At 43.5% G+C, this 22,030-nt stretch overlaps 1 protein-coding gene across 2 annotated transcripts in view; it reads right to left on the bottom strand.

Annotated features, from left to right (window-relative positions):
• The window catches only part of prex2 (phosphatidylinositol-3,4,5-trisphosphate-dependent Rac exchange factor 2), an 81,973-nt gene that overhangs the window by 25,661 nt on the left and 34,282 nt on the right, over positions 1-22,030 (bottom strand). For both annotated transcript variants that reach the window (XM_030767451.1, XM_030767450.1), the window contains 16 exons: positions 19,449-19,524; positions 18,780-18,852; positions 17,454-17,596; positions 16,940-17,032; positions 15,652-15,800; positions 15,241-15,326; positions 13,410-13,546; positions 12,190-12,307; positions 11,500-11,684; positions 9,453-9,614; positions 7,672-7,894; positions 7,226-7,433; positions 3,066-3,245; positions 2,795-2,889; positions 2,192-2,274; positions 1,106-1,196 (listed from right to left, as the gene is read on the bottom strand). In XM_030767451.1, the coding sequence (XP_030623311.1) occupies positions 1,106-1,196; positions 2,192-2,274; positions 2,795-2,889; positions 3,066-3,245; positions 7,226-7,433; positions 7,672-7,894; positions 9,453-9,614; positions 11,500-11,684; positions 12,190-12,307; positions 13,410-13,546; positions 15,241-15,326; positions 15,652-15,800; positions 16,940-17,032; positions 17,454-17,596; positions 18,780-18,852; positions 19,449-19,524 (2,102 nt within the window). The remainder of the gene's footprint in view (positions 1-1,105; positions 1,197-2,191; positions 2,275-2,794; positions 2,890-3,065; positions 3,246-7,225; positions 7,434-7,671; positions 7,895-9,452; positions 9,615-11,499; positions 11,685-12,189; positions 12,308-13,409; positions 13,547-15,240; positions 15,327-15,651; positions 15,801-16,939; positions 17,033-17,453; positions 17,597-18,779; positions 18,853-19,448; positions 19,525-22,030) is intronic.

Genomic DNA, 22,030 nt, shown 5'->3' with positions numbered 1-22,030 from the left:
GGACCCACTGATGATTCGTACCTGAGGAATAGACTTAAAGTTGATAGAAATCAAATGCATTGACTGCTAGTCCTCTCTCTTTTTTTTTTTTATCATTTTTACTTTGAGACTGAAGTCTGTCTAGACTCACCCACACAAGGTCACTTATATCCCCTTAGTTTCACCTGCACAGCATGTGAGTCAACATTCAGCTGACAGCCTCTGAAGACAGATTATCTTAACATAAGCGGTGTCTTTCACAGTGACCTAGGTAAGTTACAACAGAGCGTAATAGCCACACACTTTCCACTCTTATACTGATCAGTGAAGTAGTAATTGTGGCAAATTCATAAATGGAGCAGTAGTCAGGGCACACATACGCTATCGTTCCACAAATACAATAATTGAAGTTGAGACATTAAATTTGAACTGAGAACAAAGAGCACACAGCTGGAGGAACACCCTACCACCCCCACCCCTGCCCCCATCCCCACCCCTACCCCAACCCCTACCCCTTTTTCCTCTCTCTGTCCCTCCTTCAGACAGACACAGTAAGGGGTGGCAGTGTTTTTTGTCACACTGTTTCCTCTCCAGAGCTCCTCTGGAGGTGGGTTGCTGAGTCTGGACACTGTCCAATGTTATCTTACTGCTCTGCAGTAGGCAGACCTCCATCACAAACTTAACTCTCAAACACACTTCACAGGAAAGAGAATGAGAAATCCCAAAGCGGCAGTGCCAGAGAGTCGAGTGTGTCGAGTGGTTAATGAGAAGAGGCAGGAGAAAAATCATTTTTCCTCAGATATTGAATTGAAAATTCCCCCCTGAGATATTTTTTTAATCATAGAAATATGTATGAAACAAAAATAAAAATCTGTAGCTTCAACATTCAGAGTCATACAACCACAACGGGCCAAACAATGAGATGTTTTGATTTAATAAGACGTTTTAGCTTTTAGATTCATATTCATTTATACCGACAGGATATTTTTCCTCACTTGTGAAACAAAACTTAATGACTATGTTCTCAGGTCAAAACATTTTTTGTAAACTTTTGTACTTTTGCAGGGGGGCGTATTTGAGCCATGATTTCGGTGATACTCTTAAAAAAAGGGACATCCCTGTTTACCTTGTAGCCCTCGCCCAGGTGTGAAGCACTTTGTCTGTTCAAAGGCACGAGCCACAACCGCTCCCTTCAACAGACTGGTAATGGAGTCCACCTACAGGAGCACACAGAGAGAGAGAGAGCAATCAAACAGAGACAATGGAGTATAAATGTACATCAGAACAATATACGGAAGCAGACTTGTAAAGAAAAAAAAAATAGAAAACTGTCCGAGATAATTTCACCATATAAAAACACGGCCAAAGTATGCTAAATGCATATCGCCCCCCCTCCACCCCCACCGCTGTTTCTGCTGAGGATGTGATCCAGACCAGGTTCATAGCTGTGTGGGTCTATAGTCTAAAGTCAGAGCAAGTTGCTGAGATGGGGTTTTCTCTCAGCTATCCAGCCCCACATAACTCTGAATGCAACCCCTACATTTCTGCTGTCTGTCTGCAAAGCAGCCAGAACTGAGACGAGCATGGATACAATAATATAAATACCAGGAAACGTCCCAAAAAAGTGCATAGGCTGCAAACTGTGCATTCTCCAGTTTACGACAGAGACATCCTCGTAAAAGAGTTTGGAGATAGCACTTTTGGCACTGTTCCTAAAGACTCAGGGGAGACAAGACAAGGCAAAGGGGGGGGGCCGGGTGACAAGCTTTTCACTGCTCTTTCCCAGGGTGTCTGAGAGGTCAAAGGTGAAGTTGAGGCATCCAAATTGTTTGCTGTTTTAAAGACAAGGCATGTGTCACATTAATTCGGTCCCAGTCACAGGTCAGTGAACGGACATTCATTAATCAATCTGAATCTTACAAAAAAAAACAAAAAAAACATTTAAAGATGAAAAAAAAACCCTCAGCTTGGCTAAGTGTTCTTTCTTTTCGCTATTTTTTTTTATCAGTTCCACTTCTAGAGTATGACCACTTAACCTTGATCAGAACATTTACCCACAGTACAGTTCACCTTTGTGCCATTACAACTTAATGTCACAATTAAGACATCCAGCGTGTATACATGTCAAAACAGAAGGACACTTCTTAGTGTATTAATGTGCAGGTTTATGTGTTTGACATAGTACTACACACACACACACACACACACACACCTGGCTGAACAGATGCTCCAGAAAGCCATGAAGCTTCTTCTGCTTGTCGTGAGAGATCCACACGCTGGCAGGCATCTCGTCGCCTGTAAGGGAGCGGCAATAATCGCAGCATTCATTAGCGGAAGGAGCCAGACAGACACTGGCTTCATTAAGCTAATGATACACAACAGGCCGTGACAAAAGAGCAGTGACACCAGCCAGTGTACGCAGAACAGGTCCGCTTCTCAACCCAGTTTGAACTGGACTGGATACACTCAGACACTTTCCTGTTGCACCGCTTAGCAATTAGCGTGAAATGGCTATCAATTTGGCATCAAACACGTTTTGGCAGGACTATAATTCAAACTGTCCAGTAGAGAGGGGAGGGAGAAAAAAAAGCAGAGACAGCTTGACTTACAGCTGTGCCAAGCAGAAACTCAAAGCCATGTGAACGTCAGGGCTAAGCACTTGCCAATTTCAATTTAACTCTGTCGCTAGGGCTTGACTCCATATTTTCAAAATATATAGGGCAGAACAAAAATCATTTTCCCGTCATGCTGAGTGTATATTTATGTGTGTGTGTGTGTGTGTGTGTGTGTGTGTGTGTGTGTGTGTGTGTGTTACCTGAGTCCATTTCATCGCTGTGGACATACGAGCTGCAGTGACTGCTACAGATGCTGGTGAAGGACGCTATGGAGTTTCTGTTACTGTTACAGTCACTGAAACAAATCAGTACAATAAACAACAAATGTTATTTACAAGACAAGACAAAGGCCAGCACATCTTTTCAAGCAAAACAGGAAAGTGTTCAATCAGCAGTACCACATGGGGAAATTCAGAGGAAAGCCTGACTGGACAATGACAGGGTCGTAAGCCAGTTGTCATGGCGTCTCACCTGTAGGAGTCTCTGTTGCTGATGGTGTCATGTCCTGAATCCTCTTGTTCATCCCCAGTCACATTGAAACAAACTTTTTTGCCATTACGGTCAGTTCTGTCACTCTCACTCTCTGCAGAGATATAGCTTTCAGATGGTTTCACATCAGAGGCCGTGGGATGAGTGATGGATGACAGCAAGCTGAGAGGAAGAGAAACAGACAGACAGACAGACAGATAAAGAGAAGGACAGGAGAGAGACAGAGAGAGACACAAGAGGCAGAGAGAGTTGCAAGTTAGTCTCGCAGGTACGCAGATAATGTACCACTTTCAAAAAAAAGATTAAAAAACTAAAAAAAAAAAAGAAAAAGAAAAACACAAGCCAGTCGCGAAGACAAACAAAAACAGTCATAAAAGACGCGTCTCAGCAGACTTCACCGCAAACATCAAATCACAGAAAGAGGGCCAGGAACATGCCCTGTCGTTTCAAATCCTAACATCCTCTCTGACTAGTACTGTAAAGTTTATATTCCATGAAAAACTGGCTCGAGACAAGTAGGCCGTAGGACGCTAATGTCATCAAGATGTGTGGTTTGAGAGAGCGCTAGCGGACGAGCAGAGCCAAACAAAATGAGAACCTGTTTGTGTTTGCCTTCCGCACAACAGCTTCAGGAGGTTAAAAGTCTTCAAAATATTAAAAACTTCAAACATGCCAGAGCAGCTGAGTCAACACTCAAGACTTAACAAAAATCAGTTGCTCTAGCTCAACGCTGCAGCCCAGCTATACAATAAATGAGGGAGTTGTTTTGGGGGGTTTTTTTTTGGTTTTTTTTTTAGACAGGCCAGCAAGAGAAGTATTTTTATAGTTACAGCAAACACAAGGGGACGTTTAAGCCATATTTCCCAGACAGGAACACACAAACATGTCATGTCTTGTTTGAATTGCTAATACTAATTTCATCCTCCTTTCGTGTACATTTTTCCATTGTGTAATGTACCGGGTAACAGCAAAAAATAAATTAATTAATTAATTTTAAAAACCCCAAAAATGCAACTGTGAAATCCGCCGTGGAAGTAAACAGCGAGCAGTATCCCTGCGCTCACACTAAGACGGCAAATTAAGCCGCCCTTTTTTATCATTTCAAATAGACTGCCAATAGCCACATCCTTCCAATGGGTCTTTGCTCTGACAGCCTGGAAGGGCCCCAGCAGTGCCCTCATTACCTAACTAGCTAGGCTCAGAACAATGCTCCTCCTAGACCATGCGGCATTCCATCTCCATGGAGAGAAGCAGTCCTCGATCCCATTGGTCGAGCCTTAATAAGGAAACGTGCACAGTTTGGGGCCTGGAAGGCACCGAGTATCAAAGCATGCTGGGGGAGAATAACAATGATGTGGCTCTGAAGGACAGTGATGGCCCTTCAGTTCCCTAAGCTTCTGTTTAAAAAAGGAGAGCCCTGTCCTGAGTTAACTTCTCTCCGCCTCTCTTTGCTTCTCCTCTCTTCTCCTCTCGGCTACGCTGGTCCAAACTAAACAACGCACAGCTGAGATGGCCCTTTCCATTCATTTTAGGATTGAACCCTGTAAAATGCAACGGATTAAAAACACAGCACTAATACGCTTTTGTGAAACGCTATTCGATTACATCATTATATTAAGCATTATTAGATTACGAAGAGTATTAAAAATAAATCTGAGCCACGATCATAAAGTAACCTAGCAAAACCGTTCAGTAGATAAGGTTGAATGAGGGGAGAACTTGATGTAGATATGACAACGGGGCTAGAAATATAAATTATGGATAGAGGAAAGCAGAGATGCCACCAGAGGTGCAGCGGTGGAGTACAGACGTTCGCTGTAAATTATAAGTCGATGGATATGAAAAGTCTGAGGAGGAGAGAGATCGGCGTGCGTAAAGAGATCCAGATTTAAACCATATGTCACCACGTACATCGCACAGACGGGATCTCTGTCCCCCACGTCCGAGACAAAAGTTCAAAAGTCTCTGCCCTACAAAAAAAAAAAAAATGCAGTCCTCTAGGAATTCTAAGAGCTTCTTACATAACCAACATTTAGTTCACGTCACTCAGGACTTTTTTTTTTTGTTTTTTTTGGGATACACAGTCTATTTTCTTAAGTAGAGGGGGACTGCGGATAGAGTGAGTGGATGAGGCACTACCCGAGACATGAGAGAGCTTCTTCTCCCAACAGTGACAGTCCACATCCATCAGTGCCGCATTTTCAGCCGAACAAGAGGCACAGTCAGAGCTAACCAATGGCCAATGGCCACTCACAAACAGATGTGGGGGGATAAAAAAAAAGAGAAAAAAAGTCACGGTGCATGTATGTGTGAAAGAGAGAAAGAGAAAGAGAGAGAGAGAGAGACAGACAGAGAGACAGAGAGAAAGGGTGGGGGTGGGGGGTGGGGGGGGTGGAAGGGAAGAGGAAGAGAAAGAGTACCGACAGGGCTTGTAAATCAGCTCCTTTTTTAACAAAAAAAAAAAAAAATCACTCCTCTCTGCCTTTCGAGGACCTCATTTGGCTCTTTCTCTACTGCTCTAACAACAGGAGCACTTGCTGAAGGGGGGATCAATACACTTTTTAATCCACTGCAGAGAAAGAGGATGAGAGGTCAGTGCAAATTAGCCACACCATCCCTGGCTTCAGCATTATGGCACCATTATCAGGTTCCCTGTCTGAAAACAGCGTGGTTGACTGGAGCCGGTCATTACCGTACTCTCGTCCATTGCTGTGAGGAAGGTCATTAGCCCCTTCAAAAGAACAGGGATGTCCCAGCAAACCAAAGCACCATATGACAAGCAGCAAGTAATTGGCATTGACAAGCACATGACACAGAGCAGAGAGCACTGCCCAATCCTCTCTCTCCGCTTGAAAGCAAATTCTAATGACCATCATGTCCCGTGTACGTTTGACAGCATGTGATGTCTAACTCTAAAATGCAAATGTTCGGTTTCTATGCCGCACAATACATTTTCTCTTCTAAAAATAACAAGACAGAAAAAAACAAAAAGAATACATGTAAGAGAACAAAGAGAAATAGTGGAGAGGCTTTGTAGCATAACAATATGTATATCTTCTATCTAGCAGATTGTGAAGTAAATTATTCTGTAAAATGACATTTACAGTGAACACCTTGACAAAAGCCTTTTCTTTTTTAATTTTTTATTTTTTTTTATTGCTTTTCCTGTTTGAAACCTCTGGGTCGACCTCAGAGTGTGCCATTTCCTGCAAGGCGTTAATGCGCTCCCAAAACAATGAAACCATCAACAGTACTGAAAAGAGCGTGATCAGCCAGGAAGCTCCATCTTTTTCAACACATACACACACAGTCACAGGTGTTAAAGCAATAACTGCAGAAAATAAAGCTGTAATGTAAACGCCAGATGGAACACTACATCATAAGCAGCCAAAAGAGAATTCTGTGCAATTTAACCCCGACACTATCCGACTACAATATTTCCAAAACTTGGGTTATACCGTAAAATCGGACTGAATCTCCAAGATACGCTGATAACGTGCCATTACCACTGGATAATCCTAAAGAAGCTCACATTATGAGGTGCATATATTTTTTTTATAATCCTGTTTGAGTGCTGTGGTAAGCATCATTAAGAATGCAAAATGCACCACTGACCAATTACTAAACTGGTCTAAAACACAGGTGTAAGATAAATTAGGAGATTAATGGTGTCCTGTGAAAGCGAATGGCCGGCAAGCATAATTAAAATACCATGAGCTAAATCCTCTGCTGGACATAGACAACTAGCTTTTTCCAACAAATGCTTGTCATAATGTGTCCACTGAGAGTAAAGGCAATAACGCGAGTAATCAGAGAGATATCTCCAAACAACCAAACTAGCAGCATGTTGCAGATTTATGATATTCTAATGACCGTGGGGCTTGGTTGGCAGCCAATCTGAGACTTTTATCATTTGTTTTGACAGATGTGGGCATTGTTCATTGGAGAACAGGTGGGACATCTTTTATCAAAGAGACAAATGAGATAAGCCATTCCCTAAGACTCAAGATGGCGTTTTTTGGTCAATTTGTTCCGTAATAATCTGTCCCCAGAGATTTTGATCGCATAGCACTACTGTGATAAAATATGGGTTGGTAAGGAAAGAGGTTGCATTTTTTTATTACTCAAAATGCCACACTCACTCATGAATCTGGGCAGCGTAGCACTCCATCTCCTTGACGACAGTGGTGAGTTTGGTGAGAAGCTTTTGGTAGGCGTCTAGAGTGACCAAATCATCTTCACGGAGAAGGAATCGCAGCCCGTGGCCCTCTGTCCTCCCCAGGCTGTGGCCCGATGGAGCTGCCATGCTAGTGATGGTGTGCTGGACGTACACCATGGGGTTGGGTTTGCCTTACAAACACAAGCGGGACAGCAGCTTGCTCAAAGTAGGTCATTGAGAATGCATGGATGGACCCAGGCTATTGATTCTGCTTCAGGATTACGACTGATGGAAAAGTGTCTTCTGCAAACAACTGTCTAGCCATGCGAGTGTGCATGTACTACAATACATATATAATACTGTACTGATTATACATTTTCAAGGCATTTCATCATTGTAATTCTATCATGTGATGGAATCCCAGCATACCTTGATCACTATTGCGGCCCCCTTTCTCCAGGGTTGAGTTTTTCCTGTTATCAAGCTGTACTCCAAAGGCACTGCCCAGTGAGGTGATGGTCTTTGGGTAAGAGACTTCCATCACATTGATGTGGCAGTTAGTAGGGCAGAAGTCACTGCTGTGCAGGGGGGACACTTTGGTCTTGGCCTGCTTGAATGTAGGCCAGGCTCTGTTCTTCAGCACCCGTGAGAACTAAAGGACAGAGAATCAGTCGGCAACAGTATTTTAGTGAGTTAATTTCTACATGCATCCGCATATTGTATTTTACTATGTATCTTTACTTTTTCTACCGTGACAGCTCAAGTGAACAGCGCTAATGTTACAGGTGGTGAGACGTCATCTGTCTCTAGGACTATTGGCTTTTTCAGAACAGAGGCCAAATGTGGACACACCACAAATCGGTCAACTAGGCTCCAGCTGGCAAATTTCTGTCTACTTCATTTATATTCAGCGATAGCCTTAATATAGATTTCAATGACACGTCTCATCAAGCACTTTACATAGGCTACCACATATGTGCTCGACAAACATCTCCAGTTTACACGAGGAACACTTACATGTCAAACCAATTCAGAATGTAAATATGTTCATCTATCAGCAAGGTCATTCCTAACTGCCCTCCATTTTCAAAGCAAATAATTACATTGGACTTCATTTATCATCTCAAAGTGGTCCATTATGACATGTTTAATATATAAAGCTGCCACCTTATACAACAGAATTTCATCTGCATTGATTCCTCTCTCTCTCTCTCTCTCTCCATATATATATATATATATATATATATATATATATTGGACTCATTAAATGGGTGGTGGGTGTTTATTTCACAGGGGACTGTTGATCAGAACAGTAAACACCACCATGAAAAACATTTGGAGCCCTCAAAATGTCTGTCACACTTCAACTAATTTTTTTTTTTGTAAGTGCAAAAATCTGATCCATTTTCCATATGCCATTGACGGTAACAGAAATAAATTAGCAGGGAAACAGCACCAGGCCACAGGACTCAACTGGTCTCTCTCTCTTCCGGCAGACAGATACCATCTCTTGGTCTGCACTCTGTTGATGCATTCAGTCCAGTTTGAACGGATATGAACCACACATATCCTTGCTCTCACACACCATGTCATTACTGTCCTACTGTTTCTGTATGTGGCCGTAGGCTTTCACATCTGAGCCGGTCAATGAGATACAGCTGGTTTAAATGTTCAGCCTCCCTAAAGACACGCCTTCCCAGATTCTTGGCCAGCCTTGACACATGAAGGATCCTGACTGTCCAGGGCCGGGCTTTGGTCAGCCTTCTCTGAGGGCTCTTGCAGGAATGCCACAGGAGGGAAATTATGCAACGGGACTGGATGTTCAAAGCTATTTATAACCAGGAAAGCAACAAGTAATTAATCCAACCCGACTCGGATGTTGAGCTAGATCATACAGACCAAAAAAAAAGAGTCAAATTCTACCCAAATATTTCCCCTTTTTTCTTCTGCCGAGTCCCACCAGCTGCAGGAAATAAAGACTTGCATTTTGCACAATCCTGTTTCCGTCAGCACAGATGTAATCGTGTAGTTCATTAATCAATATTTTCCACTCTCTCAGAGCACAGCCAAGTTTACCGAGGTGAAACAGGGCAAGTACAGTAACCACTGCATACATGACAGCAGAATAACAGAATGGACAGTTGTAAGCTCTCAACAGAAGTAAACATGGCACAATGCCTTAGTATGCATAGGGGGGGAGTGGTCCACACCTTTCTGTAGTTGGTGATTCGGCGGTTGATGTGTTCTACTCTCTCTCCGCACATGGCGGAGAACCTGGCCTGCAAGTCCTCAGGAATGAGTTCCGTGCTGGAGCTCAGTCTACTGCACGTCTGGACCAGCTGCTCATCATTCTTGGCCAGAGCTTCCAAGATCTGACAGAGCACAAAGAGAACAAACATTTCATTTATGTTCACAGCAAATCAATCAAGATTTCCCAGCCAGTAAAGGACAGTGAAGCTGACATGTAGAAATATGTTGTGTACAATCAAAGGTGGCTCTTCAAAACATTGGAGCTACTTGAGAAACTTGCACAACATTTGTCAATATCTGATGTCTTTCAAATAGTGCATTACACAAGAACATTTTTAGCTCCCTAGGCTACGTGAGGCTGTTCAGTCCAATTTTTGACTTCTATCAACAAAAACTGTCTTGTCCTAAATCTCGGTTTATAGTACACCAGTGTCACTTTTTTGTAGGATGTAGGTTTAGAGCGAGAGGACCATACAACGGACCACACTGGAATCTGTCTAGATGTGTTACAGCAGGTAATATAAGAAAATACAGTGAATGGAAATGGCTCCACAAAAAAACAGGACAAAAAAGTGGGTGTTGTGTAGGGAGAGATATGGAATACCAGAGGCAGATATCTGACAAGCTGTCCACAGGAGAGAAGAAAGGAAATTTATGTGCAGGGCGAGACCAGAGCTACAGAAAATAATAATCCACCCAACAGCTTTAGCAATATTAAAATTTATCTGAGGACAGTTCTCAGAGGAAATGTAGGACTTCCCAGGCAGATGTTTGCAATAAGGCAGAAATTGCTCTCAGTTTTAGGAACTCAACACAAAAGACTTTGTATAAATCCAGAAAAATCGTAATACGTTGGGGCCTCTTCTTGCGTGCATTTCTGAGGAATCATCTCATTCTGACATTTTTCAATGTTTCACAACATGGCTCTGGGCTTCAGTTACGCTAAATCAATCTTTAATTAGTATAAATGACCACTTTCCGTGGGGAAAATCCATAAAACTCAAAAAATATACAAATTGCCATGGTAAACAACTTGGTCAAGTTGTAAATATTATACACAAGCCTGGTTAATGTATATAATATAGAACAGACGAAAACATCAACCATATAAGATGAAAGAGATGAGAAGAGTTTTAGTCACAGGGAATAGCAGTGGTAGGTCAATAATAACATGAGGACGCTATATTGGCACAACAGGCCAACTGTTTTTTTCATCAATAGAGAGCTTCCAGAGAATGAATATAATGTTGTAAAAATGTACAGTCCCACTTAAGCTGTTTTGTGATTAACATGCAAATCCTTCAATCTAAGCATCATACAACTTACCTTCTTAAACGGTTATTACCGCAGATACAAAAAAAAAAAAATGTGCAAAAAAAACCCCATCCAAATGAAAAGCCAGAAGTGTTTAACATCAGAACAATTCGAATGTGTGTCCTTTGGTCGTGGTGTACCTAGGAGCTCGATGATTTGCAGTTTGTTTATTCCGTTATTACACCGCGTCCCACAAAGACCACAGACACAGCTATGTAGGGGGCTGTAAAAGCTCCCGCCATCCATCTTTCTCTCTATTTTTCATACACTAAATCTACTGTACGGCTGTCTGACATACAGCTACACTACTAATCAAATAGGATTGGCCCACAGCGCATCCTAGATAGCCTCTCTCCGCTCTGCCATTCTTGACATGTAAATGTATTTGTTTCTCCAGTAATTTTGTATTGATATTCCAGACACAACTGCTCCCTTTTTTTTTAGTAGTGTTCAGTATTAGGTTTGTCTTCTAATCGCTTATTCGGGTGGCTTGGTATGTAGCTCGGGGGCTATTTTTCATCTCCACGCTAAACTTGTTACTTTGAGATAGACGGATGTTGCTCCGCAAGAGGTGTTTGCTCTCTCCCCTGCGCCGCTCAAGTCGAATTTATTAGCCAGGGTGTTGGGGAGGTTGGAAGCAGGAGATGGAATAAAAATATTCATGAGATGACGTACGTCTATTGCCCCTCTCACCTTGGCTGTGAGGCTGAAAAAACCTTTGGGTTCCACCATCTTCTCCAGAACATGACATTTGATCCCCGCGGTGCTGTCGTACTCATAAACCACCCCGTACTCCAGATGAACGTTATCCACTGTCAGGCTCACGTGGTCTTTCTTCCCATCGATTATAGCAATAGTGTTAAACTTATCCATGACCTCTGCAAGACACACAGGGAGAGAAATGGAGAGAGAGAGAGAGAGAGAGAGAGAGAGAGAGAGAGAGATCAATTTTCACAGTTTGTCAGCTAAAAGGTGCTTTCAAAGCAATGTAAAGTGATGAAGTGAGACGCACTGTGCCATATGGACACAGATCTGAGGCAAGAGTTCAGCTCCGCAGCAGACATGTTGGGTCTATTTGTGAGTGGTGAGTGATTAACCAGTCCAAGTGAACCCAGTTTACCGACCCCATACTAATGCGATGACTTAATAAGGCAGTAAATCCCATTACGCAGTCAGTTACGACGGGGGGAATAACTCTCTATTTTATATTTTGTTCGAGGTCCATAAAGCAGAAGGGTGAATTAATTCTGGATGAGGCAAATGATGTGAAATATCTCTCAGTCCCACAGACTCAAGATGAAGCTATCGCTGTAAAACCAGCAACATGTGTGTGTGTGTGTGTGTGTGTAGATGTGGATGCATGTGTGCATGTAGTGAAAGTACCTTCCACTTTACACTCAAAAACATCCCCGTTCTCCTCTGTCACAGGTTTATGGTTGGCCTTCTGGTGATCCTCCTGTGCACTCTCACTATTGTTGTACACCCATTTTATGGAGTCTTGCTAAAATGAGAAGCAATCAGAAATTCATTTAGTGTCGGTGTTCTTTCTGACCAAAACTCACCTAAAAATCATCATGAGTTTAAAAAAAAAAAGAACACATATATATGGTTTTTGAGTTTATTTAGGGATTGTGCAAAATGTTCTACAATACAATTCTGATGCATGGTGACATCATGGATTTTCAGAAGCAATTGCAACCTTTCAAAAAAAACGCATGTGAAAACAGCACATGATTAGACCACGTACATATCCTGTGCCAACCCCATTCTCTCCTACACACACGCGCGCGCGCACACACACACACACACACACGCACGCACTTTCATACACACAGGCAAGGAGGGGGGGTGTACAACATTGCCCTCCGGATCATACGGTTGCCTATGCTTCCCAGTGTAGCCCACAGAGTTCCATCACCACGGCGACAGGCAAAGCCCCCTGTGGGCAGCGGTGGGCCACAAACCCCCCTCAGCAGCAGGGTGTGCCTCCTCTAACAGGCCTGATGTAAACCAGAGCCCAGACAGTCAACCACACTATACTCCATTCCAAGCCAGGCCCTGGCAGCAACCAAGAGCTCCATCAGCTATACAGTCTCCTCATTACCCCATAAACCTGGTCAGCCTTACCCCTCTCTGCCTCCTGCAGTTCTCTCCTCCTCTGTGGGAGAGAGAAAGGGGTCGATGCTAGAGGAGCCAAAACCATTATTATTCCTGGGTAATGACCCAGGCTGGATTACTAACGGTCCACCCATTCTGTTTATGGTCTTCTGGAGAGTTCTTTAAGCTGTGAGGTCAAACATAGTACACCAAAAAAGACAGGAAAGACAGGCCAAACCTCTACCTGAATGCCCGCAGTGTGAACAGACTGTTTGCTCTCGCCCAACACAAACAAAACCTGACTCAGCTAATCAAGCTTCTGAGAAGTTGGAATGGTTTGTGTTTGATTATGGTTTAAGCAAGATCTTAAGCAGCTCTCTCTGAAACGAGTTCCTCAGCTCTGCTATATGGAGAAGCATGATGGTTTGGGATAGATTCCTGATCTATGCCATGACACGTAATAGATGTGCAACCCCCCCCCCCCACACACACACACACACACTCACCTGCGTGGGCCTGCGGTATTTCCTACAGGCTGTGACATGGGCTATGACGCTGGCATGGCTCTCTTTGCTCACATTGATGCCATTGACTTTAATGATGCACTGGCCCGGATGCAGCCCCGCAGTCGCAGCCACTGTGCCTGCGCAGACGGAAGGCAAACAAGATGATGTCGCGCAAATACACCAAATACTAGACCATGACAGATTTTCAGAGGACTGTGTGCTTGGGGAGAAAAAGAGAGAGAAGAAAAGGAGAGAGAGAGAGAGAGTGAGAGAGAAAGAGAGAGAGAAGGATAAAAACAAGTGTGTTTGGTCTCTGGTCACTATCAATTCAGCATTTGAAAAACAAACAGCATCTCCATTAGAGCGTTTACAAGCTTGGCCACAAACAGGGATGGTCACGATCTCTAAAATACATCAAGCTCAAATCAGGACACCAGTGCATCTCACCGGTTTCATTCCGGGTCAAATGCCAGCTAGTGTCACAAATCGCATATAAACAGCAGGTCCCTGAGAGCAGCATCCAGAATAAACATGGTCTCTTGATATCAGCTTTAAGCACTGTATTAGGGTGGATAACATAAACTCAAACGACCGAAGGTCACGGCAGCTCCGAGAGGAGGGAAAAAAAAAGGTATACAAACGAAGAGATGTGCGCCGCTGTTTCAGAGCTCTTCACCTCCCACGGGTGACGCGGGAGGAACCCGGAGAACGCCTCACGGGTTTTCGAGCTATCAGGAGGAAGTGGCTGACAGACTAAATATTCCCGGTTTGTTTTCATAATCTCAAACACGCAGAGCAGTTGATTTTATTTTTTTTTTTTTTCAAAAAATTTTGCCTGTTAAAAGTTCAGCGTTCGTCTGAGCACGTCTCTCGGTCTGAAACTCTTCCCTCTGCACTTTTCCAGCAAACTATCATTCTCCTGTATTACTATAGAAATGTAAACACTTATTTAAGCAACAATTTGAGGAAACTTTCAGTCCACAGAAAGGCACATAAACATCCTTCCCTGGTGATTCAATGTACCTAAATATTTTATACCATTTATTATCTGTTCAAACGGATTGCTTATTTGTTAAAAACTAGTAAGATATATTCTGACTTCTAGCATAAAAGAGTTGAACTAATTGAATAAAAGAGCAACAAGACATCTAAGACCCTACTGTGTTTTTTTTTTTTTTTTAAAAAGACCCTTATGTGGAGCCATTACGATGTGCCCCCCTCCTGTGAGCGGTTGGGGGGCAAAGGATGAGTCGGCTTATCTCTAGCCCCAGCATGGGGCCAGGGCTCTATTGCCTTCACTATGTCTCCTTCTGACCCTCACAGCTAGGAACACAGTACTCACACCAGTGTATCTAATTTGACACAGCCAACACACAATGAACTGAACAGAATACCGCATTGACGGACTGCTGGGAGCACGCCTACCCTGAGCACCCTCCGTGCTGCGTCTCTGACCTGTCCTGTTCCGAGTGTATGGGGCCACACCTTATCTTCTTTCAGCGCTCTCTCGGAGAGAAAAGAAAAGTGATTCTCCGGAGAGCTAATACTGCCCGGCTTGTTTTTCTTATTCTCCACTCATCTCTTGCCAGGGTTGATGGGATTGCTCCTCACAAGTCAGAGAAAGCCGGAGCCAGGATTGTGTGTGTGTGTGTGTGTGTGTGTGTGTGCGCGCGCCTGCACATTATGATGCATTTCCCAGCCTGGCTATAAGCCAGTCTTATACCTACAGATCCAGCTGCAGGCCAGCTGTGCAGCTCTCACGCACAGGCGTAAAGGGCAAAGGAAGCAGCTTCCTGGCGGCCCAGCCGGCCCAGCACTCCGGTTCCCTTACCTCTGCCAACGGCATGCACCACAGATGGCCCAAAACCCCGGATCTGAAAACCAAGCCCGTCCGCTGAGTCTGGAATTTTCACAGTCCTGCGGACAAGGGCAGCAGACAGTGTCACAGAGAGTGAGTCACCAGTATCAGAGTTCCCCTTCCGAGCACTAGTCTGACTGGTGTCCACTGGTTTTCATCTCAACTTCTTTTAAATTACACAGGAAGTGCATGTAAAAGTTTATTAACTTAAAACTGTTTAGTTGTCTATTTCTGTTGTATCACACTGTATTTTGACTTTCAAGAATTGTAGGAGAAGTCTACCGTGCATATGTTTTTGGGTGAAACTGAAAAAAACAAAGAAAGAGGTATAAATGAATGATTAGTAATTTTGGATACACATTTCATATAGGTTTAGGTACTCACTCTCTGGGTTTGGTGCTGACTAGCACCCTGAGTGGACCTTTGTTATATGAACACTGTTTTAAGAAGTTCTCCACTTCCTGAAATGGTCGCAGGAAGACCAGCTCCCCATTGATGGCAAAGACCTTCTTTCCAACTTCCAGCCCAGCCATCTGTAGGTCAACACAGTCTCATTCAGTTTCAAAGGTATCAAGGTTCTGAAATCACATTCAAATGCGTATCGTCCATAATACCCATTTACAAACATCATTTGGAAAGAATTACACATTTAGAAATAGGGCTGTTTTTAAACTGGAACGATTCTAATTAACGCAGCCCACCAGTGCAAAGCATGAAAAGCTATTTTTGGTTTGCTTTCTGCTCTCTGTCCTGTGGTCTTCATTCAGTCTGTTTATAAATGAGCTAAACATATGTATGGTATTCAGCTGTGCAAAATATCATTGACCAAAGACAATAAAAGACAGGCTCTCGACCTCTCGACCTGCCATTAGACGCAGGTACTGTTGACCTGCAGCGCTGATGCACTCTCTCTCCCCCCCCACCCCCCCTCTCCTTATCCATCTATCTCTCTGTCTCTCTCTATCTGTCTCTGTCTCAGTCTCAGAGTTTTATGAGGTGGGTCTTTATCTCTATGCATGAACAGCGGGTATCTATTGGTGTTTTTCGCTTGCACCACATTAGAAAGACACACAGAGAAATGGTTCACATGCACACGCACACGCACACACACGCACACACGCGCACACACACACATACAGTACACATATAGCGCAGCCTGGAGAGAATTATCCTCCCCAAGCAGAGCTCATCCAATTTCCCCTGTCGCCAATAGTGCATTTTGATCTGACTGATCAAAGATGCAAAATACAACCTCAAGAATGTGGCGCAGTATTTCAAGTGTTCTATTTCTGTTAGGCCACAACAGCTCCCTCCGAACGTCGATTACCACAAAGCAAGTTCAAACCGAGTGTAATAACCATACCCCGAGGTTGTTTTTTGGTCTGATTGATAAAACCACCCTAATTGGATAGGTCTGAGCACCAAAAAAAAAAAAGCTACATCTTAAACCATTCAGCTTTTTTCATCATTTCGAGCCCATTTCACACTACAGAACCACAGCTGCTCTTACTGTTCGGAGAATCAGTATTCTATATATTCACAGACTCTCAGGGGGAAGAGCGATGGAGAGGTACAGGGCGTCGGGCTGTTCAGAGAGGGCGACCCTTGGTCCATAAGGAAATAGGACGTCTGTTTTAGCCTGTGTAAACCGAAAGTGGTGCCGGGTCTTTACCTCAGCATGGGAGCCTTTCTCCACTGACTTGATGATAGGAACTCGGTTGCGATCTTCTAAGGTAAAGCCGTAGTCGCCGTCGCTAGGTCTTATCTGCGGCACAATTCATCAGCGCATGACATCAAACAATATAAACCAGGAGAAATGGAGAAAATTCAATGTATGTAACGCTACATTCATGCTAGCAAGAGAAACGTTGAGACATCCAGTTGTTTGCGGCCATGAGGCATGCTTTTTTGGCTCTCTAGACGTTCACTCAGCTTGTGTGAACTTGATTTGTGTTAAGTCACTCGACCCAATTGACTACAAACATGAGTTTAATGAAAGACCGGTTTAGAAGCAGTCATTCATAATTACTGAAGAAGGACTCACACTGGAGTTGGCACACGGTCAAGACTCCAATACATGCGGCAGTTGAATAATGTTACGTGATTGGATGGATACCATATGAGTGTAGCTGGCATGCTCACTGTGAGTGCTATCAGTTGCAGGCAAATTAGAGTCTTTCTCTCACCAGCAATGTCTTAGCAATGACATTTTCGGCTATTTTCAGATCGTGTTTCATGGGCTTGTGCTTGGTGTTGGATCCTTCCATCTCCTCATCAGCAAAAAAGCGGAACAAAAGAGGCTCATCTTTGAACTCACTCTTCTCCAGAACTGAAATAAAAAGGTTTACCACAATTAATCCTTCTCCAATTCGCTAAACCACAAAAAAAAACAAAAACAAACGCTTACTGTACAAAAAGGGAATTGGATTATGGATTTACATACATACTCTACTTACTTTCCCTTACTGGCATAATTTAATCCTTACACATTGTGTTCAAAAAGCTCGTCCAGGGCTTAAAAAACGACTTGAAATATGTCGTCATTAAGAGTCAGAAGATTAAAAGCAAGGATGTGCATATTCAGTTTTGAAATAACAAATGAAAGGCTCAAATGTGTCTCTGGGGCAAAAACGAAACAGCAGAGGACTCAGGGAGGTAGTGGGTGCGGAGTGCTCCGCTGGCGTGGGAGAGTTGCCATTTTTCATGGAAAGAGGGTCCCAAAAAGGGCCCCCGGGCAGTTGCCACAGCAACACGAGGCCTAAATTCAGACATTCAACTTTGAAGTACAAAATACCCCCAGCAAGAAAAAAAAGAAAAAAAAAGGCTACAAAGTTTTTCTTTAATATTTCCCTCATTATAACTGGCGAGATCAGATATAAGAGCAATAGATTTAATGGCCACGTAAACAAGTGAAATAAGTTATCCGCACAGAGAACTGCAGTTGCATTTGGGGGCAGAAATGAAAATAAGGTCGTTATAGTCATTATGTTCCATACATTTGTCAGTAATTTGCCGCACTTGAAAGTGTAATTGTGGGCAGTTGGGCGCAGTTACATCATGTCTGTAATAAGAGATGATATGTGAGTCACGCATGTATGATGTGGACCTTGGCAATGGCCTGATCCTCTCTTAAAAAAAAAAAGAGGCTTGAATCCCTGTAAACAATCAGTTGCTATGACAACTGACCATCCGTTATTGGACTCGCAAACATTCCAACGTGCGCCAAACTCCAAATGAAGCCATGCAGAGAATCTGCTTAAACCCATAATCATAAACACACTAATGGGGAAAGATTGTAATACATGTTTCCCTCTCTCTCTCTCTCTCTCTCTCTCTCTCTCTCTCTCTCTCTGGTTTCCAGTGCTATTCAACGTGAGAGAATGAGAGCATGTCAAAATATTAAAGAAAAAAAAAAAATTTCAAACAAAGGAAACACAACGAATTCTCCTTGCGTGGAGCGTGTATGTTCTGTTCCTTTTGTAGAAGAAGAAACACAGAGCTGTCAGTCGTACCGTGGTGCATGAATCCATTGTCACATAGCTCCACCCCCAAGATCACAGCTTCCTCTCTCGTTCGACAGTCACCCTTGAAAAGAGAAAGACAGCAAAGAGGAGCTCTCATTGTCTGCTGGCACCGTGGTCAAAATGTCAAACTCATATCCACCCTTTCCTCTCTATACCACCCCTGATTGAATGAAACCACATGTAATTCAAACACAAACAGGACCGAGGGCTAACCATCACACAATGACAGCTCTGTAGAGTCACCTCCAAAGTCTGGCATTGATTCCTTTGTAAAAAAAAAAAACCCATTCATCATTTCTTTCTGGAGATCCGCAAACCTAAGAAGCACCTCTCAATTTGCCCAGCTCAAACCCTCAAGTCAAGGGCAATAAAAGTCCGCCATCTCATTAATACAACCGTTTTGTTTTTGCTGGTGCTTTCTCTTTTTTTTTCTGCGAAGGAGAGAGCAAGATCTTGTGGTCAGACCACGGTTTATTGTTTCAGTCTGTTTCCTTCTCCGCATATTTGAAGTGACCAGCCTATTTAGAAAACAGCCACTTCCACTCTTCCATTCTTTCATCTTTCACCATTTGCTACAGAGTCAAATATGTTTCCAATATGCATAGAAATGAGTCCATATTAAAGAAACGTGCGGAGACATAGTTTCAAATATCTTACCTGCGCTATGAGCCAGTCAATCAATTTGTTGGCCATCACCACAGATTTGTACGTTCTTAGATGGTAGTCTTTATCCCTGAATTGACACGGAGGAAACAAAAATAAATCAACGGCCTGTGAAACACTCGACTCCACCTTGAACTTGAGGGGATATTAGGCTTTAAGCTAACCTTTAACCTTTGGATGTTAAACTATACCCTGTGGACAAGGTTCTTGTGAGGCCTGTTCTTGGGTTTCATGTCACAACAACCATTTCCTACCAATTCATCAATCTGTAAACAGACTTTTTCCCTTTAAATCGATGAAGCGGAGCCACACTGTCTATTTACTGGCAAAGAGCCCTGGGTTGTTTTTTTTTTCAGTTAAATCTTCAAATTACACACCACTGGTGCTGCTGGTTTACTAATTAAATAATAAAACAGAGTTTGTGGAGATACCAGCTCAGAGTGTATCTGACACTACCGGGGAGGGATAGTAAAAACCTCCCTCCAGCTGATATTAAAAGGCATTTCCAATGTTCTGTTACATTGTTGTGTAGCTACACGAGGGCCAGGCACTTTGTGGCTTGTGCCAGAGCCGGAGAATTCACTATGAAATGGAGCGGTGATTTTCCCATGAAGCCAGGGTCTCCTGAGGGACACTCAAGCCCGGCCAGAATGCTCTGGAAAGTCCAGGCTCCGTCACCACCCACACCCTCACGACCGCTCAAGCTCAAACCGAAACCAAGCCAAAGGCCAATCTTAGTTATCCGCAAGTTCTATATAAAAGTGGTTTCAATTTTACATAACCAAACACTTGGGGGAAAAAAAAAAAATACCAAACTCTTGATGGCAAAAAAAAAAAAAACAAGAACAACTCATACGGAGGAATCTAACTAAAATATTCCGTGAACATCCATCTCCACTGACATAAACTGACGTGTTTAGAGTTTGGTTACATAACAGGTTTACTTTATTCATTTTGGGTTTTTCTGAGGGGGGGGGGGGGGGGGGGTGGGGGGTGCTCTGGGTGCTCTGGACAGTTTCAGTCGGGACGCTGCTTCGGGAGCCGTGTGCCAGGCTCTTACCATCATGGTGGAGGGGGGCAGCTCTTTTTCTCCAGCAGCACCTCCACTGACTGCGGAGACTGCACCCAGACTGTCAGCATGACAAATGAGGGCTAAACAGCAGCACGGCGAGCAGCCATATGCCTGGCAGAAGTGAACTGCAATCTAAAGAAGAAGTAGCTGCAGAGGTCACCCCCAAAACCGACAGCTCCCTTTTAGCCCCTCCAGATAACAATCGCCCGAGAGATTTAACAGGCGTCCATACCGCACGGCGCTTTTTAAGCACGCCGTAGAAGTTTGAACGGTTCTTTTTTTTCTTTATTTCTCCTGTCTCACTGAGCTAAGATGTAATATAGTTATTACACAATGTTCTTTTTTTTTTCAGAATTTTTTTCCCATGGACTTCAAACTAAAGCGTGGTGGGCTGTATAGAGGATAAATTTACGGCTTTCTTGTGGGGAACGCGGGGGTGTGGGGTCCCCTTCAGAGCTCCCCCCAGAACCAGGAAATTCCACCCAATTAGACCGGAGCTGGACACAACAATTAGAGGCATCGCTTTCTGCAATGCAGGGTTGCTTTTGTAAGTACCAACGGCTCTCTGTGAGAACAGCGAGCTACTTAAGCACGCACACACACACACACACGCACACACACACACACGCACGCACGCACACACTCACTCCCACAGGGGCACAGTAAGGCTTTACCATGTCAACCTCTAAGAGGCTCTTAGCCTGAAACATTCACCAATGAGAAGAGACAGATGTATCTGGAATGGGGCTTTATAACCGATATTTTATACAAAGAGCATACACGCATTGTCATTTGTCCTTTACATAAACTTAACTACATGAGTTTTGAATTACAGAAATGTCCCGGGCAATTTACACTGTACGGCACACACAAAGGGAGGGTTAAAGTGACTTTGTGGTGTAATCCATCAGCAGCGTGTCGCACAGCGCCTTAAACACCGTCAGGAGACAAAGTGGTAAAACCGTGTAAAACAGCTCTGTCTAATCATTCCACAGAAAGCACACATCACACTAACTCCATTAACAGCACATTGAGATTGAGACATTTAACGTGCTTGAGTTTAGAGAGCTGCCAAAGTTTCTGATTGCAGCTGTTTTACATTTGTGTCTTGGACAGGTCTGTGGCTCCATTCTGATGCTGTCCGATAAAACCGAACTACGTCCATGCTCTCTGTCTTTTTTTTTTTTTTTTTTTTTTTGGAGCACAAAAAAAAAAGTGCTAAATGGCGCACTTTAAAAACCGTGCGCGCTGCATTGCCAGGTGACTGGAAAACTCTACTGGATCCGCATTCACGCTCCATCTGTCCGCAAAACACACCAAAATCTGTGTCCATTCAGAGTCAACCTCTCAATCTCTGCAAACACAGGAAGGGCCTTTTTTTGTTCTTCTGATGAATGGACGCAGCACCGAAACTCAGGGTTAAAAAAAACGCAACATGGTGAGGGCTACAGGAAGGTCCTGCCAGAGATCTGTTTGAGGCCCAGACTTCTGCTGTACTTCTATG

Source organism: Chanos chanos, chromosome 3 (assembly GCF_902362185.1).
Source record: "Chanos chanos chromosome 3, fChaCha1.1, whole genome shotgun sequence".
Taxonomy (NCBI): Eukaryota; Metazoa; Chordata; class Actinopteri; order Gonorynchiformes; family Chanidae; genus Chanos; species Chanos chanos.
This window is presented reverse-complemented; position numbering and strand designations above follow the sequence as displayed.